The sequence below is a fragment of the Homarus americanus genome, unplaced genomic scaffold (genome assembly GCF_018991925.1).
Source record: "Homarus americanus isolate GMGI-L3 unplaced genomic scaffold, GMGI_Hamer_2.0 scaffold59495, whole genome shotgun sequence".
NCBI classification, from domain to species: Eukaryota; Metazoa; Arthropoda; class Malacostraca; order Decapoda; family Nephropidae; genus Homarus; species Homarus americanus.
In genome coordinates, this window is record NW_024732415.1 from 3,669,044 (window position 1) to 3,688,072 (window position 19,029).

At 42.2% G+C, this 19,029-nt stretch overlaps 2 protein-coding genes across 3 annotated transcripts; one reads left to right on the forward strand and one right to left on the reverse strand.

Moving 5' to 3' along the window:
• Window positions 1–242: 242 nt before the first annotated feature.
• On the reverse strand, window positions 243–9,359 carry LOC121868608 (tripartite motif containing 13-like). Of its 2 annotated transcripts, none has more exons than XM_042369394.1 (6): window positions 9,273–9,359; window positions 4,100–4,417; window positions 2,662–3,345; window positions 2,241–2,393; window positions 993–1,178; window positions 243–832 (listed from the first exon to the last, which is right to left on the reverse strand). In XM_042369394.1, the coding sequence occupies exons 2-6, from the start codon at window positions 4,100–4,102 to the stop codon at window positions 308–310; spliced, it is 1,551 nt and encodes a 516-aa protein (XP_042225328.1). In that variant the 5' UTR covers window positions 4,103–4,417; window positions 9,273–9,359; the 3' UTR covers window positions 243–307. The 2 variants fall into 2 exon arrangements, with proteins under 2 accessions (XP_042225328.1, XP_042225327.1); XM_042369393.1 differs by lacking the exon at window positions 9,273–9,359 and adding an exon at window positions 5,334–5,643.
• Window positions 9,360–9,411: 52 nt separating this feature from the next.
• Window positions 9,412–17,825, forward strand: LOC121868609 (proline-rich receptor-like protein kinase PERK2). Its single transcript, XM_042369395.1, has 5 exons — window positions 9,412–9,500; window positions 10,733–10,793; window positions 14,382–14,496; window positions 15,571–15,700; window positions 16,266–17,825. The coding sequence occupies exons 2-5, from the start codon at window positions 10,749–10,751 to the stop codon at window positions 16,843–16,845; spliced, it is 870 nt and encodes a 289-aa protein (XP_042225329.1). The 5' UTR covers window positions 9,412–9,500; window positions 10,733–10,748; the 3' UTR covers window positions 16,846–17,825.
• Window positions 17,826–19,029: the final 1,204 nt, after the last annotated feature.

The window sequence follows — 19,029 nt, forward strand, 5'->3', positions numbered from 1 at the left end:
GTGACACAGGGTGATGGTGACACATGGTGATGGTGACAGGGTGATGGTGACACAGGGTGATGGTGACACAGGGTGATGGTGACAGTGATGGTAACACAGGGTGATGGTGAGACAGGGTGATGGTAACACATGGTGATGGTGATACAGGGTGATGGTGACAGTGATGGTGACACATGGTGATGGTGACACATGGTGATGGTGACACAGGGTGATGGTGACAGTGATGGTGACACAGGGTGATGGTGACACATGGTGATGGTGACACAGGGTGATGGTGACAGTGATGGTGACACATGGTGATGGTGACTCATGGTGATGATATAGTCAAGACAACACCACAGTCTACCACAATCACCTCACAGATATCCGTATGGTTGACTGCTGCTGTCAACACCTCCAGTCCGCTCGTCACCTGCCCAAAGATACTGCTGTACTTCTCACCATCACTCCTGTCCCTGGTGGTGATGACGAACTGTGCTCCACGATCTCTTCTCCCCGGCCCCCACCGTGACCCCACAGCCCCCGCCCTGTCTGACACCTGGTACTCATCCTGGAGGTCAGGCAGTAGTGAGACTCCTCCCCTCCCATCATTAAACTCATAGTCTCCACCCGCCACAAACTCCTGAGACTTGCCTTTAAACCCTACGACTAGCATGTTAGTACCGGCGAAGGTGTGTCCATTCTGGCCTGTACACAACAAGGTGAATTGTCTTCCAAGGGGCGTGTCAGGGCGCAGCCGGATGTGGACCCGCCCCTTTGTTGACCCCTTCCATCCCAGGTCAAGAAATACGAGGGTGGAGGAGGAGTCGAGGGCGTCCATTACGGTGCTGTGCTGCACAAACACACAAACAATAGTTTTCACAATAAAATGCTTCACGTGTTAATAGTGACATAATTGTTACTTAAATATTCTTAGATATAATTTGGAATATTATTACTAAATAAAATAATGCCATGAATGTACATTAAACGTGTAAGATTAATAAAATTACCTTTATGGTGTAGGTGGGCGTGGGCAGGGGAGTGTGGGCAGGTGTGGGCCGGAGTGTGTGCAGGTACAGCCGTCCATCTCGTCGAGTTATCTTGCAGTAGCGGCGGCCAACTTGGTCTTCCAGAACAGCCGACACCCGGCCAGCCTCCACCACCCTCCTGATGCCCGGACGACCGAGATCCTTAACCTGTGGACAGTGTCAACCATTATTACCCGTGGACAGTACCAGGATCATTACCTGTGGACAGTACCTGATCATTACTATGTACTTATAGACAGTATTCCTCAAGCCATCATCTTGTATACATTACTAAGACGAGAGTCCACATCAACAAGGTACATTACTAATAACAATTTAACCATTGTATTGTTATAGATAGCTTGTAACTTTGTACACTCCCAAAAAAGTATCGAAACCCCTGGGCCTGAGGTGCTGGAAATGAACACAATAACACGTGCACAGCAGTCTCGGTTCGGTATTTCTGATTCCGAGTTGCACCTTTCGTTCATTCTTGTTGCATCTGATAATCACCATGATATCTGCTGTATACCACTTATTCTCTACGCAATGTAATGAAAAAGGATGAATTGTGGTACCATATGCTAAGCCAATAACGCCATTAGTAACCCAGCTGATTTATGCACCTTAGATACTATTTCAGCCCCAGGGGATGAGTTGCTAAATAGGAATATAACGGTACTATGTTTTCATGAACCGAGGTTACAGCGGAATCTCTTCGAACGAAATATGAAACATTATGATCCGACATTACATTCATTTGCAAATATAGTAATTACACGTGTATTATGATATCATGTCCAATTATAATGGCATTATGATTTACTGCATTTCGATATTTTTTCTACCTCAATAGATGAGATAACAATTATGAATATAACGTATCGTCTCATGATTCGTGCTGGCGACGGAACACTGATACACTACGAGACGATGTCAAGTCCTCCCATGGGATTGACAGTCACTGTGGAGACCTCACAGGCAACACGAGGCAGTATCATCGCTACCATTAAAATCATTATATTATTCTACCAAAGGTGGAGCAAGGTGATTCACCATACTTACAACAAATGCCAAAAATAAGAGCTGGCAACCTCACAGATACCAGGAAGGCAGGCCTACCAACATAATGCAAGAATCACAATTAGTGATCGGAAATATTCGTCCAGTGTGACAGATTATACTGTATTATGTACTGGAAAAACTCTGCACAAGAGCTCACAAACTTACACTGAAGTTGTCCTCATCCAACGTGGCCCCTTCACTACTAATTTTTTCAACTTTCTCCATGATGGTGAGGGTTGAGTCTTCCCAGTATGGGACGGCTGTGGCACCAGGTACTGTGGTCATCCTCTCCAGGGCCTCGCTGATGGTGTTCTTCACCTGTTGTTACCAATACAGTAAAAACATCACTAGTGAAGGCCAAGTACAAGTGAACTGTGGTCATCATTTACGCGCACCTTTACATCATTTGTTATAATGTCCTCTCATTCAGGGTTTAAACTTAGGTATAAAAAAGGTAAAATATATAATAATTAAGCACATTAAATTTGGTGTTAAGTGTTATATATAAGTGAATAAAGTATAATATTTTTTTTGTGGTAACAAATGACTACAATGAGGCAGTTCACCTTTGTCTACAGCAACATACCTTCACAGATGTGTGCACGGTGCTGGCGTCAGGGAACACTTTCTGGCACTTCTGGATCCAGACTTCTGTATCCATACTGCAGTGATTAACGTCGTCGATCTTTGTGGAGCTCTGTTCACTGTTGACTGTGTCGAGGCTGCCCAGCATGGCCTCCAGCTGACGCTTTCCATCCTCTCCTTCTGTCGTCATGTCCACCACAATGGTTGTCTCCTGTTTCAGAAGGTCTATTGCTGCCTGGTTCTGCTCCTTAAGTCTATCTTGGAGCTGGAGGTGTTCAGTAGTCCAGTCTTTCAACGTCTCCCCATACTTGACCAGTTGTGACAGTTTCTCTTCACAGTCATTGATGAGGCTGCTGATCCTGCACTTGTGTTCTGGCGAAGTGGACCACAACTCCTTGTTGGTCGTTTTGGGTCGGACTTGGTGAGGCTTTGTTGATGTTGCAGCTGGCTTGATCTGGAGGTCTTTGACCCTTTTTACGAAGGTCTCTGTAGTATGACTAATTGGTAATTCAGCAATAGTCGTAGCTCTGTTCACTGACCGGCATTTCGGACAGGTGAGCGGAAGGTTCTTCACCATGTCCCCAAGGCATTGGGAGCAAAAGATGTGGCCACACGACAGACTGCGAGGCCGTCGAAGATCTTTATCAAAGTTTTCAAAACAAACTTGACATTGCTCTGGGTTGTCCTGCGGAGAGGATCATTAGTCTTTAAATTGCATCGGAAGTTTTCGCCGACTAAGGATAACTTTTTTTGTTGTTGTTATAACTTAAAGGTCATTAACTCGTGTATGGTCAAATTTGCTCTTTTTTTTTCATTTGAGGCGTCGTTTACTATAAGATAACAAAGTTGTAATTAAAGTAGGTTAGGTTAGGTTAGTTCATGATAGGTCAGGTTAGTTTACGTTTGGTAAGGTTTGTTTATTCTATGATAATATTATTTTATGTGTATTTTCTGGCCTGTGTGATCGTTTAAGGCCAGTCAGAAGTTTCCCCCTAAAGATAAATACCCAGAAGATATTGTTGATCAGTAGTTATCCCTATTTGGTATAACATACTGTATATACCAGTATACCATGTGTTCCAGAAAAATGTCCCTGCCTCCTTCCCTCCCTGCTTGCCTGCTCCATGCCCCCCCCCTGCCTACCTGCTCCCTCCCTCCCTGCCTACCTGCTCCCTGCCACCTTCCCTCCCTCCCTCCAACTCAGTGTCTCAGGAAGCAGGTAGGGATGAGGCAGGGAGGGAGAGAGGCAGGGACATTTTTCTGGGACACCCTGTACAGTATATGCTTCGTTAATAAGAAAAAACATCAAAATAAGAATACAGAACACACATACTGGACACACAACACATACTGGACACATTACATATACAGGGGACACATAACACATACAATGACAGCTCAACAGTTGCACCTGGTAATTATACATTTATTGTCCTCACCATCGTTATCAGTGTTGGTGTGACCGTCAGTGGGGCCAACAACTGCTGAGTGTGACCGTCAGTGGGGCCAACAACTGCTGAGTGTGACCGTCAGTGAGGCCAACAACTGCTGAGTGTGACCGTCAGTGAGGCCAACAACTGCTGGTTGTGACCGTCAGTGGGGCCAACAACTGCTGGTTGTGACCGTCAGTGGGGCCAACAACTGCTGGTTGTGACCGTCAGTGGGGCCAACAACTGCTGAGTGTGACCGTCAGTTGGGGCCAACACGTGGCTCAGCTCTCCGGGTCTGATGAAGATGAACACTGGGTCTTCTCCCTCCTGACAAATATTTACTTTTATTACTTAAAAATATAAATATGATATATGAATCACACTTAATAGTGGTACACCAAGATAACATGACCATATATGGTGGTCTACCATGGCAGACCACCATACTGTAATATTGTACAGTATAAAACACCAAGAAACATACTGTATTAGCTAACACCTGTACTAGCTGACACCTGTACTAGCTAACACCTGTACTAGCTAACACCTGTACTAGCTAACACCTGTACTAGCTGACACCTTGACTAGCTGACACCTGTACTAGCTGACACCTGTACTAGCTGACACCTGTACTAGCTGACACCTGTACTAGCTAACACCTGTACTAGCTGGCACCAGTACTAGCTGACACCTGTACTAGCTGACACCTTGACTAGCTGACACCTTGACTAGCTGACACCTGTACTAGCTGACACCTGTACTAGCTGACATCTGCACTAGCTGACACCTGTACTAGCTAACACCTGTACTACCTGACACCTGTACTAGCTGACAACTTGACTAGCTGACACCTGTACTAGCTGACACCTGTACTAGCTAACACCTGTACTCGCTGACACCTGTACTATCTGACACCTGTACTAGCTGACACCTTGACTAGCTGACACCTGTACTAGCTGAAATCTGCACTAGCTGACACCTGTACAGATGTAACCTGTACCAGCAGACATCTGTACCAGCAGACACCTGCAGTAGCGGACACCTGCACTAGCTGACACCTGCACTAGCTGACACCTGCACTAGATGTAACCTGTACCAGCTGACACCTGCACTCGCTGACACCTGTAACATTGTACAGTATTAAATACCAGGAAACATATTGTACGAGTTAATACCTGTATTAGTTGACACATGTAATAACTGACACCTGTACTAGCTGACACCTGTAACAGCAGCCACTAACCGTTAACAGGAGACAGCAGCCAATAACCGTTAACAGCAGACAGCAGCCAATAACCGTTAACAGCAGACAGCAGCCAATAACCGTTAACAGCAGACAGCAGTACAAGTTCGGTTACCATATGATTAAGAGTCACACATTTCTTATCTTTGTTATCTCTCGCGGCTGCATATCATACGCCATCTTACTTCATACAATAGTTATTACGTACTAAGACTGCAGTAATTCTCATAACAGCAGAAGAGCTCAATTGTCCAATAGAGAACCCACAAGTGAGCTGTATATTCTCACAGACACCAACTTGTCCAAGAGGAAGATGGGTCACATTGTAAGGCCATGGCATCGTCGTGTATCTTATCTGTGGACTTTGTAACATTGCAACATTACTGTGCTGCCTCCCTCAACACCCCCCCTCACCCCCCAGCCAACACTGAAGCCTGGGAGCCCGAGAGCCTGGGAGCCCTGGAGCCTGGGAGTCCTGGAGCCTTCTCAGTGTTGTACACGTGTACCTGACAGTGTTGTACACGTGTGGTACAACACACCTGCTGACGTCCACACATTCCTACGCACTAACGGGTAGGGAAGTTAGCAGTGATGTTAACGTGTCCTATACACGAGTCATGTTGAGAGAGAGTAAGCGAGTGTGTGGGATAGCGAGGGAGAGAGAGAGAGAGAGAGAAAGGTTGAGGAAGAGAGGGGGAGAGTAAGGAGGAGAATAGTGACAAGGACAAAGAGAGAATGAAAGAAGGGAAAGCGGGGTGTACAGAGAGAGAGAGAGCAAGGCAGAAAGAGAGAGAGAGGGAGAAAGAGAAAGAGAGAAAAAAGAGATAAGGGATTGAAGGAGACGGATAAGAGAAAGAAACGGAGAAATAGATTAAAAGAGAAAGGAAAAGACAGAGGAAACACACTGACAGACAGACAGATTAACACGTATTTTATTTTTGTTGATAAATATTGAGTTTAGAACCAACTTTACAACACCAACTCTCTCTCTCTCTCTCTCTCTCTCTCTCTCTGAGCCGATAAATCAATAAAATCCATCGAGGCCGGAAAGTGTAGAGGCGGTCGCAGCTGTGTCACTAAGATAACTCCTGGCAGTACACAATACACTCTCCTGCCATCACTCCCTCCTCTCTGAACCAGATACACAGATACACACACACAGACACACACTGCGAACCATCAGTTACCCACTCCCGACTCACGAGAGGAAAAAAAAATGAGAAACGGAAAAAAAATCATGTTTCTATTCACATCTTATTCCTCTCGATGTGTTTTTGTTTATGAATCGCTTGCCTCAGTACAGCGGTAAGCACAGTATCGTCGTTGATTCCTTGACTCTGAAAATCTGTGGGAGTGTTGACTACTGATGGTGATGGGTGGGGAAGATCTCCTCGTTTACAATTCTTGATTTTATGTCTTTGTTTTGACTGTGTCGGGTCATTGTCCTGGAGGAGAGGGGCGCCTCTAGTGAACCACCAACACCATATTTTTCCTCTTTTTCCCGATGTTAACGCAGTTCATTTGTTTCATACTCGTGTTTGTGTTTTGTTGCAGATCACGATTCATTACAATACCTTTCTATCTGCCTTCCATTGTGTGACCTTCCCACTAGAGTCATTTGCCTTTAGGTAAGATAAATTATGTGTTACAATTACTGTCTTCTGTTCCTTTGATGCAGGATAGAAGTGTTGTACCCGAATTTTATCCTGAGTTAAAACATGAATTACTATTAAAACTCGTGAGGAAGTTAACGTGATGTTATTTTCTGTTTGTAGTTACTGATGCAGACAACATTAATGACTGTACTATGTGTCACGTGTATGGGTGATTCTGACCTTATCTTGTGTTGCATCTTTTACGTTTAACCTCATTTGACTTTGCCTCCACTCTGCTGTAAGAGGAATATTTCTACCAAGTGTTTAGAATTGGAAAAAAAGTCGTGGGGAAATTAAGTCACTGTCTGAAACAAAGATAATATAAAGAATTGCAACTGGTACTTTTTTACATGCCACGTAGATACTGATAGTACACCCTCGTACACTACACCTCCACACAGTACACAAACACCCCTCTCACTCACTCTACCCTGGGGCAAGATACAACGGTGAAGGTACTCTCTCCCTCCCCCATACGGTGCATATATACTGTACAATACACCACACAGTACACAGTATACACCCATCCCACCATCCTTACACTCACACACACCATCCTGGTTCACTCGCTCACGCTCCTGTCAGCCATCGGTCACACACTATCGGCAGGTGTCCACCCTTGACCGCCTCCACCTGAACGTTGGTCGTTGTCTGTGGCGTCAGTGCCGTGTCTGTGTACACGTATGTATGTATGTCGGGAGATTACTCGTAGCACATGAAGATTACACACCCTAGTTTATTTCAACATTAACCACCCCAGCACTAACCTAACCCCAGGCAACGTTAGAGTGGTTAATCTTTAGGTGAAATAAACTGGGGTGTCTAGTCTTCAGTTGATCCGATTATTCGATATATAAATACGGGTCACAAAAATTATCGTTATTGGGGTCGATGTGGATCTAATTATCTGGTAACATTTTCGTACAGAGAACCGTTAGAATTTCAAAATGACTAGTAATTTAAGTTGTATTCTTGACGATATGTTACAAATATATATGTTGTGTGTACTTGTCAGGAAGGCATACCAACATATGACGATGCACTGGAAAATATATCAAAGACTTTAGTCCAGTGTTTCAAATAGTAAAGACGGAGAAGGTAATGATAATGTTTTAGGGAACGTGGACGTATTATAACTGGAGAACGGTAAGAGCTACAGTGGTGATATCTGACGAGGATGTTCACCAGGATAACTCTTGATCACCGCCAGGATAACTCTTGGTCACCACCAGAACAACTTTTGATCACCTCGATAAGGTATAAGGTAATAAGAATGTCAACAAAAATATCATTCACCTTTGACGAAAAAAAAGATCAAAAAATTTATCATTAAAAAAACGTAGCAGCTCCATTGTTTTCAAACGCTTCTCTCTTTTCTTTACACGTTGAACAAGCTCAGTTCCCTTGACCTGACGAAAACAAAAATCTTTTAAATAAATTATATACTTTTTGTTTACGAAATATCCATCAAATTGTGTTACGTAAACCCATAAGGTTTAATTAGGGTATTCTAAAACGTTTTTTAGCCAGAACATTATAGTATTCTGAATCATTATTACTACAAGTTATTACCTTAATAACGCCGCAAAATTCATTTCCTACTAAGGCCGGCGAGGCTAAAGTCAGTAAAGGCGTTGTTCTTGTTATATCAGAGGAGCACTATCAACCAAAATGATGTAGGCGGGATAGCACTATCTTCAGCGGCATCGTTTATCAAAATGCCCCTTACGGTAGTGATTCATCTCCTAGGCTGAGGAAGATGAGTAGGGCAACTCTCTCTCTCTCTCTCTCTCTCTCTCTCTCTCTCTCTCTCTCTCTCTCTCTCTGCTCTCTCGTGTACCAGATATAGTGAACCTGACGCTGAAAATTTTTACTTTATTCCGAAAATTACATCCTGAAATACAGGTAATACAGTGACGTATACGGTACTTATAGAGGCAAGTCTTAAGACACACTGAACACTTATTAAGTCACCTTAGAAAACATACTTAGAGATATAATGGTCTGTGGAGATACTATGTCCACTTGTGGTCAAAATTCCCTGAACACTCGGAGTCGGTCACAAGAGAGGTCGTTTACAGATCAAGATTTGAAGTCGCGAAAATGTAACAAGTTTCGTTTTTTTATGTGTTTTTTTTAGATGTTTGTTTATATACTGTATATGTTAACAATGGTGGCACTGTACATGTTAACAATTATGGCACTGCATGTTAACAATTATGGCACTGTATATGTTAAAAAAGTACAGTAACTGGTGCATCAAGAATATCATCTATAAACGCACATTTTCTTCACAACAGCTGACAGTCGTATCTAATCAGCTGATCTAGGGCGTCCTACTTCCCGGATGAAAACAATGTCGGCAGCTGAGCACTACTACTGGGAACACTTCCCCTACATCATTGCAGCTGGTGGTCTCCTCTGCAGTAGTTCCTCAGAGCGTCTTGTTGCCTAAGTGATGTCTTCTGTGCCACTGTCTGCCTGAACACGGGTATTCCACAGTACTGATAAGGTAGTTAAATCGGGTTTATCATATAGAAAATAGTAATTCCCATTTGTTTAATGTGTGTGTGTGTGTGTGTGTGTGTGTGTGTGTTTTAGAGGGTATACACGTGCTATGGGTAATACTTGGTACTTTATATGGGCATCAGTGGGTACTCTCGTCACGTCATGTAAACACTCCTTGAGGAAACCTCCCTAAAACGAACCTTCGTAGTGAGTTGCATGGACTAGCCTTACCGAGCAGCCTGGAAGATAACTTTTCACCAAAATACTTGAGGACACCCAACCAGAACGCCAAGCCGAGGTGCATAAACTGTGATCCTACCTGTCAAGTCGACCTGTTGTTGTGTTTGCAATCAGATGGGACCTAGTTATAATAAATACCAAATTAATGTAAACTAATCATAAGGTTTTGGAGACCTGTAGGATGGCATTTCACAACTAGTAGAACTTAATAGGACAAGACCCCACTAGAACTGTAAACCCATTCCTTATGTAGGTTAAAATAGGCTTGACTCTAGGCCATCAACCTAACCTATAACCACTAAGACTGCCGCCCATTAGGACAATAACGGAAGCCCATTTGAACTAGTATCATTAGTACAGTGGCCATTAGACCAGTCACAGGATAAATATGAAAGATAAGTGAGATGAGCAAGAGACGTCTAACTGTGATGAACAGATAAAGAGTATCTTTGTCGGTCATCAAGGAGATAGTCTGTGATAACGTATGTCTCGCCTTATAGTGTTGACCTTAGTTTATGGAAATAGTAAATAAAGAAGCATTGGCTGTGAGGATTTAGAGTGACAGTATATAATGACAGGTTAAATGGGACACAGTGCTAGCAACCCTTAGTTCTAATAGGTCCTGTCTAGCTTCATTTAACCTAATCAGTAGACTTGGAAACCAGTCTAAATAAAGCCCAAGTCTAGTAGGGCCCAAGTTGTAATCAATCCCAGTCCTTATGGTCACTTTGTATAAGGTTTGGACTTAATAAGGTCAGGAGTCTAATGGGAATGTGGACCATTAGGATAAAGAATTATCTGATATGTAGCCATGGGATGTAAGTTATTATAAAGAGTAATGGGAACAGTAAAAATAATGAAATGATTGAAAATTTTGAAATAGAAAAGAGAAATGATTCTTGTGTGTGTCCCTGAGGTAGAGGCAACGAGTAGCGTTGAGGAACTTGATTGTTACTGAAGCGGATATTGTAACTCAACTTTACTTTGTGCCAACAGTGTCTTCACCGCCACCATGATGCAAGACTTGGGCACTAATGAACAACCTTATCAACTGCAGGTGAGTGTATATTGATGTAACAATTACCCCGTCCTAGGCTTTAACCTACGTCACGCCTATACCATCGCGCTACGAACGATACTTGTGAGCTGGGGCAAAATATTTTATCCTCTTCGCCACTAATCGATCTGTTAGCCACTTACCCGGTCAGGCACGTCTCTGTTACAACCTGCTGGTAAGTACTGGGCGTGTAATGGTCCAGAATTTACCTGAACCTGCTCTAGTGTTGATCAAGTCTGTTCTTAAAAGAGCTCACACTCGGTGCCGTCACAACACTCTCTGGCAGATTGTTCCAAGAGTTCACATTTCTCACTCCAAAATAGTTACCTTTGACAATTTTCCGTATTTATGGCTTCTTTAATCTGAGATTGTGATCTCTAGTGTGGAGAGCATCTGCTAGCTCCAGGCGTGAACACTGACTGAATAATATCTTCTTAAGTGCTTATAAATTTCCATTAAGTCACCCCCAACCCGTCCTTAGTATAATTTAGGCAACTGCGGGCGTTCTAATCTCTTTCGATACTTGAGGTACTAGAATGCAGGCACCTGTCTGGTGGCTCTCTTTTGAACGTTCTCAACCAACTGACAGTCTCGAGCATTTCTTGGGGACCAGACGGGGTGGGGTGACAGTACTACAAAAGGGGAAGCACCTCACTTCTGGGGAGCTTTAGGAGGAAAGGACTGTCTTGTTATGTGAACGCCCTTATAAGTCCTAGTAATTTATTTACTTAACTTCCCTTCTTCTGTCGATGGTCCGAGAACTTCAGCTCGACGTCAACTTCCACACCCAGATCCTTTTCAAAATTGGTTTGTTATTTATTTTCTTCGTCACGTTAGCACGTTAGCACCCTTTTGCGTTTCGTAATGTTAAATCTTAGCACCCACTCCTCTGAACACTGCTGAAGCCGTAAGAGATCGTCCTGTAGTGCTTCACAGCCCAATTGATTCTTAATTTCCCTGAATAAATTAGCATCGTCCACAAACATTTGTATGGAGGAATATATAATGTTTGCATCTGGCACATCATTCAAGAAACATACAATAACATCGGTCCCAGCACAGTGCCCAGCGGCACCCTATTTCTCACGGATACACATGACGATTTCGTACCATTAATCACCACCATCTGCTTGCGATCTTCAAAGTTGTAATTTTACCTCGCCAGGTCGTTCTCCCACATTCCGTACACTTCCAGTTTAATTTTTAGCCTTCCATGGGATACGCTATCGAATGTCTTGGCAAAGTGTAGGTATAAGTTATCAATATTTCCACCATACTCCAGAGCCTGTGTCCACAAATCCAGCATCTTAAGTAATTCTTCCCGTTCATCTTTTGTCGCGACCCACGTCTTGAAATTTTGAAATTTGTTCTTAACTGTCATTTGCAGCATAGTTCATGTTTAACGGTCTCCCACGTGCCCTGGAATCAACGGGCATGGTGTTGGGTATGTTACTTCATCAAATAGTACACTATACTGTCAGTGGTATTCAGGGTAGTATCCATGTTCTTATTTTTCAGCAAGCCAGGCCAGTCAGTACTATTTATTTCCTCTCTCGTCCAACCATCCATCCATCCATCCATTCATTACAACATTTGAACCTTAGCTTGCTCTCGTACCAAGAGTTAAATCTGAAAGACAATATTACGTCAGGTGTTGCAGATATCTTCAAATCCTGGACGGCGGAACTGTAATATTTATAACCTCGTAAATGCATATACATTTGTAATGTGCATCATAAATTTAAAATACTGTTACGCCGTCTCTTAATTTACTTTAATATCCAGGTTCTAGGCGTAACCAAACAAAAAAAATTGAAGTAAATCAAAAGGGAATAAAAATAAATAAAGTAAACCTTTAAGAATTTAATTTAATTAAATACTAACACAATAGAGAGCCTCGTAGGCTGTCACAACAAATTGATTCACTATCGAAACTTTTAAGACACAAATGATACTAAAACATCGAAACCTCAAAAGAACTGCTGAAACATATAGAATAAAAATAAAGCACTGGATCACGTTAACACTGCATAAACATATAAATAACTAACACTGAAATTAACTATCGTGAAACAACACTGAATTACTTAAATGTAACCAAGCAAGCACTGATGGACACATAAGAGACATGAATAGGTACTCACATAGATATACCACATTGGTGGCGACAGGAACAACACAGAAATAAAATTAAGTATAAGTAACAGGTGACGGGTGTCACTCAAAAGAACGTGGACTGAATGACAGGAGGACTGGACTGCACTCCGTCTGCTGGTGGGTACTACTGTATATATAAAGTCGGCTCCCGCCAGTGCGACACGCCGGTGAAACATGGGTCGTTTAACGATGCAGATGGTCGTTAGAGAAACAAAGAATGCTTGTTACAATACTAAATGAAGAAATAAGATGGGCTTGAACAAATAATGACAGTTAAAACCTTAACAGCATTGGGTAAGGTGACTAGAATATATAATAGTATATATAACACATCATTTCAGGAATAATATGGAACAACATTGAAGCATGTAATAAGAAATAATAGAAATATACGACACGGTCGTAACAATACTAAAAGAGATATTGAACCATGATGAATTGCAGTTCCTCGTGCATAAAATCTATTTGAGAAAGTTACGCCTCCAACTCATTTACAGAGAATATTTACACTGTTTTGTAGAGAAAACGTATCCAAGTGTTTGGATAGTAAACATTTATATTCTTAAATAATGGTAATGATTCCTGGGTTTCGGGTAGCGGTTAATTAAATACATAACGGTATCGAATGTCTTTTAACAAGTATAATACTATTAAGCTTCTTAGAGATGTGATATAACCAATATTCTGGGGACATATATCCAGGATGAGTTATTAGTATAATACTGTAGTGTTAAGTTATTAGTAGGTAATTGTAGGTAATGGACCCTGATTGTTATTCACGATCAATAGCAACAAGGAAATTCCATAATATGCTGCAGTGTCACTACACTACCACAAAGTATTGTCTCTAGTACATTCAGGTGTGGGAGCCGGGGACCCCCAGAGTGTCGGGTCCTTTATACTGTACCTCGCTTTGTCGGGCCCATCGCTTCAGGAGTCTAACAAGCCGATCAATAGCGAAGAGGATAAAAGTGTTAATGAGAGCAAAATTAAAAAGGGGTGAAACTGAATTATAATGTAAAACTACGAACTGAATTTATTTTACGAATGTATTGAATTTGATCTCTGGTATGATTGTATACCCCTGCACAGTTGTCTTGTTTTATTTACCTAGCATGATACACAACAAATAACAATAAGTGACATAACAGTACTATGATTTGTTAATCCAAATTAACATATTTATAAAATTCCTGGTTTGCTTGTCGTTCCACAAATATTACTACCAAAAAGTGGAAGTCCACATTTTTAACAGCCCACACTCCTCTTTCTTCCACTATCATCATCATTTACGCCCGCTCAATAATTTTAAGTTATGGAAATGCCGGTTTGAGGAGACACCTTTCTTGTCAGATCCAAACACCTCGACCCTCCAGAGACTACTGCCCCATGATGTGCTACTACTCACGCTCTCATTGCATTGCATTGCAGATCGTAACCATCGCCACCACTATGTTCTACTCTTTTATGCTGGTGCTCGCAGGCTGTGTGGTGCTCATCACCCTCAAGTTACCTATAGTGGCTTACTCCTGCTTCGTCATAAGCGGTAAGTAGCTTGTCTTCATCTTCTTCTTTGGTTTGTACTTTTTTATAATCTGTGATTTGTCTAATTACGTTGGTTAGTGTTGTGTGTATAATTTACTTTATTCTCTTCACCACTGGTCGGCCTGTTAGCCGCTTGGGCGGTCGGTCACGTTTCTGTTACGCACCGTTGACAAGTATTGGCCATGTACTGGTTCAAGAATGTTCTGAACCTGCTCCAGTGTTTGTCAAGTCTGATCTTGAATGAGCTCACACTCGGTGCCGTCACAGCACTCTCTGGCAGGTTAATCCAAGGGTTCACAACTCTCGCTCCAAAAAAGTTTGCCTGGACAATTTTTTTTTACGCGTTACTTCTTTAACCTGAGGCTGCGACCTAGTGGGGCGGGCATCCGTTAGTTCTAAAAATGAGCATTCGATTAAGCAATGTCCTCTGGGGTGCTTATAAACCTATTAAATCACCTCTTGCCTGGCTTCAGTATAAGTAAGGCAACTACAGATGTTCTATCTCTCTGGATACCTATAAGGTGCCGGAGTACAGGCACCTGTCTGGTGGCCCTCTTTTGTACGTTCTCTACAAACTAATATTATGGACAAGGTGAACAAGAAGTGGACATAGATGCATTAGTGCGGGATTGGTCCTTGGCCCAACAACCTAGTAATAGTAAGATGTTTGTATTTAAATAACCTCCTAGCGTGTCTAAATTCTGTAAGTGTTTTATTTTGTTTTTTTATGTTCGTTTACCACTTCACCTTCATTATCTTATCTTCTGTATTTGTGCCTCACCATCATCGACCTGTTGTGTCATAGCGAGGTTTGTGTACAATATACCGTAGTGTAGAATCCTTGGTGATAGTTATCTTGTGTGTGTGTTAGAGAACGTATTGTTTAATGCTTACTGTTTTTAATTTGTATATTTTGAAAGACTTTTAAGAACTGTTTTGAGCAAATGGAGAAAGTACATAGATGTTCTGTGATGGATAACTGACATGGCGGTTCAATTGTTTAATAAGTTTCATTCATAAGAGATATAACAGAGCCACTTGTCCTCATGTTGTCTTCACTGTGGTCCGGCCCCAGGCATCGCCATGCTGCTGTGTGTGATGTTCATCGTTTGTGTGCGTCGCCACCACCAAGATAAAAAAGTCTACAACCGGCAGGACCCTCCCCCCACCTACAGGGACTCCTGGGGCCACGTCTACTACTCCAAGTAAGTGTAAAGTAATTGGCCCACAATTCTAACAGCCTCAGCTTAACCTAACCTAACCCTAATCCTAACCTAACTACTTAATTACTTTTCTAACGCTAATTACTCGCTGCCTATGGTTTTTCAGAGTGTTATTATGGATGTATTTAAGAGCATTGCTAGACTTCACCTAATTTACAGCTTCCAATAATCTTATGTGATATGTATAGATGTGTGTGTGTGTGTGTGTGTGTGTGTGTGTGTATGTATGTATGTGTGTGAATGTTTAATGTTTACTGTGTTTAATTTATAGGTTTAATATGTTTGTTAATTTTGTTGTGTTTTTTCTTTTGTTTATTTTTGCCTTTTATTTTACAAAATATAATTGACTGTTTTTTTTCTTAATTCACCTGGAAATGAACTTGACTAGGTGAACTGTGAGAGGATAATGGGAATGAACTGAGAGTAATCACTGGACTTACAGGGTCGTTATATGTGAATTGGCTTGTCCATTAAAGGCAGTTTTGCTCTCTCTCTCTCTTTTAAATGAATTACTAACATACCTAACAATAAACTATTATCTCTCCAGGTTGGCTACTGATCTTACCGACCAGGCAAAGGACATCGCAGTACCTATCCCCAGTCCTCCCTCCACTCTCGCCCCGTCCTTCTATCCCTCTTCCATCCTTACCGCGCCCTCTGGTCGATCATCCACCCACACCACCTCTCCCCGTCCACTCTCCACCCCCACTACGCCCTCCTGTCCATCCTCCACCCTTTCTATTCTTCCCTTTCCATTTGCCAACCCCTCAACACTCCCCTGCCCAACTTCTACCCTCACCACGCCCACAACAACGCCCCTCCAGTACCCGTTACCATACAGTCTCCGCAAAACAGGGAGATGTCCACCTCCACCACAAGTAGACACCGGGGGTCACGACACACCGTCACCTCCATCTTCATCGATCACAAGACGTCACGACACAACTTCATCACCATGTACACCTGTCACAAAGCGTCACTTAAAACCTTTACCACCTTATCCACCCACCATAATGTCAACAGATTGGACAGAAGACCCACCACCACCGAGTTACCAGGACGTACTGAAGACCTTGGGGGTCGCCTCGCTCAGTATGATCAAGAAGGACCTCAGTCTTGATGTATGAAAGTTAAGAAGTTCTTATTCCTGGTGTGAGAGAGTGATGAGGTGTCTATCTCTGTGTGAAAGAGTCGGGAAACTTCTGGGTCATAATGAGGGATGTCTGTAAGGTCCTCATCCTATATGTGTAAAAGTAGCGAGTCACTCAGCCATTGTAACGAGAAGAGTAAAAGAAGCAGAGGAGATTTATCAGTCGAGTCAATCCATTTTTAGCACCAGATTTGAACCAGCTGTACACACACACACACACCAAGGTAAAGATAGTCCGCTGTTACGCCTGGGTGAGACTGGTCTCCCTTACTTAGCCATTTCAACAGCCCGCAATAGACTGAACCTCCGTCATATAAAATGATCCGTATATGGTGTAAGAACTGCAAGAGACCTTCTCGGTTCTAAATGGGAGTTTCATTGGCCCTTGAGAAGCCCGCAGTGGATTGGAAACCTCATTGCTTAGATGTTTGAACCCAGAGAAATTCAATGTTTATGGCTTACTACCATGGGTGGCATCATGGTATGTGGGGTGTTAGGTAACCCTCCTTGCCCAGCGGACAAAACCCAGGTTGGGGTGTCAAACCTAATGCCATAAAATCTAAAGTTGGTATCCTAACCAATCCAAGGCAATCCCTTCCGTCTACACCTCACACACAGTTGGTACATTTAGTTGTTATTCATATAGTATTATTATTGTTTATAGACTTCTGAATCTGTGATATTATTTCCTAAGTTGGTGTTTACCTAGAATAATAATAATTAATATGCTTTGAATGAGGTTCCTCTAGTGACGAGGAACTTGTCCGTAACGTCTTTGGATCGTTGGGCCAGATTTCTGACAACACCGACATAGAAACACTTTATGGGATTTAGTGAAGAACTGCCAAGTAAATGTTTCTCACTTCTTCAAAAAATCAGTTTCAGGTGACGAGGTTATTAACATCTGTAGGAAAACTTCTAATTGTCTTTATAGTAAATAAATTAGATTTTTGTTTATTTAACTTATTCTTATTCCTATATGTGTTCCTTATTACTTAGTGTAGTGGGTGAGGACAGGTGAACCCATGTGTCAATTTAAACAGAATCTCCTTAGTTTCAGTACATTCAATGGTTTACTTAGGTTGTATTGTTGAAGTGACCCATCAACCTCGGATAGTCAAGTACATTATAATGCTTGTTATATTTATCAACAAACTTTCCCTTTTATTCCTATAAATATACGGTTAATTATTAGTAATCAAGCCTAAGGCAAGGATCCTACTGGAAATAAAAAACTGATGCCTTTATCGGCTATCCTTGGTCTAATTGCCTTGATGTTTACTATTGTTGTATACCTTCACCGTCTAGACACACTGGAAATTGTATATCTGCACGGTCTATATACGAACACCTTCACCCAGACAAATATAACATGAAGGCTATCAGAACAACAGGGGGGGGGGAGGGAGGCCACAACCCCGCACATGAGGAATGGAAACGAATATGTTCAGCTAAAAAGAACGAAGGGGAAAAACATGTATTTTGTGGCCGACAGCGGACAAACTCAACAACCAGATGATAGGTCTGGCCCGGCGATCACTACCCACTTAAACAGAGGAAATTTCAGATAGTTACACAATTCATCCATACTTAGAATATGTAAATGTAGTGTACATTTCCACAAGATAAAAGACGTCCACACAGTCGAAGTGTTCAGAGAAGAGTGACTATGTTAATACTGTTGCAGAAATGTTCCTACATCCCGTTGTAAACCGTGGCTCCAAACGGCCAACCTTCTGTATATGACCTTTAGCAATCCTATCCACCAGTCACGTCCATTGTTACACGACAAATCCCCAGTCATTCATAAATTGTGATGATACTACTACTGCGACGGTGCCGTTTGGAGACACTGGTTACCACAGGAGGTGTCGGAACACACCTCCGCAACTGTATCTGGCCAAAGACTATAAACGGTGTTTGGTCCCTGGCCTGAGGATCTTGACCTATGAAGAATTGAAGACCACCTGAAAGAGGTTTATATTCCTTGGTGTAGTGCACACTGAGCGCGACAGTTGCATATATAAGCTTCTGGGGAAAGTTGGGGTGGGAGGGGGGAGGCAAGACCCAAAAAGAGATTATTTTATTTCCATCTACCTCTGTTTATTTTTTTTTGTGATGGTCATGTTACATGTACAAAGATCCTTTGATAATTAATATA

What these genes read in the sequence shown, in the direction of transcription:
- LOC121868608 (XM_042369394.1), bottom strand. An exon ending in TGGATGAGGACAACTTCAGT is followed by an intron (nt 1,179 to 2,240) that starts GTAAGTTTGTGA and finishes CACTGTCCACAG; the next exon opens with GTTAAGGATCTCGGTCGTCC. An exon ending in CGCCCACCTACACCATAAAG is followed by an intron (nt 833 to 992) that starts GTAATTTTATTA and finishes GTGTTTGTGCAG; the next exon opens with CACAGCACCGTAATGGACGC.
- LOC121868609 (XM_042369395.1), top strand. Translation starts at nt 10,749, where the DNA reads ATGATGCAAGACTTGGGCACTAATGAACAACCTTATCAACTGCAG. An exon ending in CTCCTGCTTCGTCATAAGCG is followed by an intron (nt 14,497 to 15,570) that starts GTAAGTAGCTTG and finishes GTCCGGCCCCAG; the next exon opens with GCATCGCCATGCTGCTGTGT. An exon ending in GGCCACGTCTACTACTCCAA is followed by an intron (nt 15,701 to 16,265) that starts GTAAGTGTAAAG and finishes TTATCTCTCCAG; the next exon opens with GTTGGCTACTGATCTTACCG.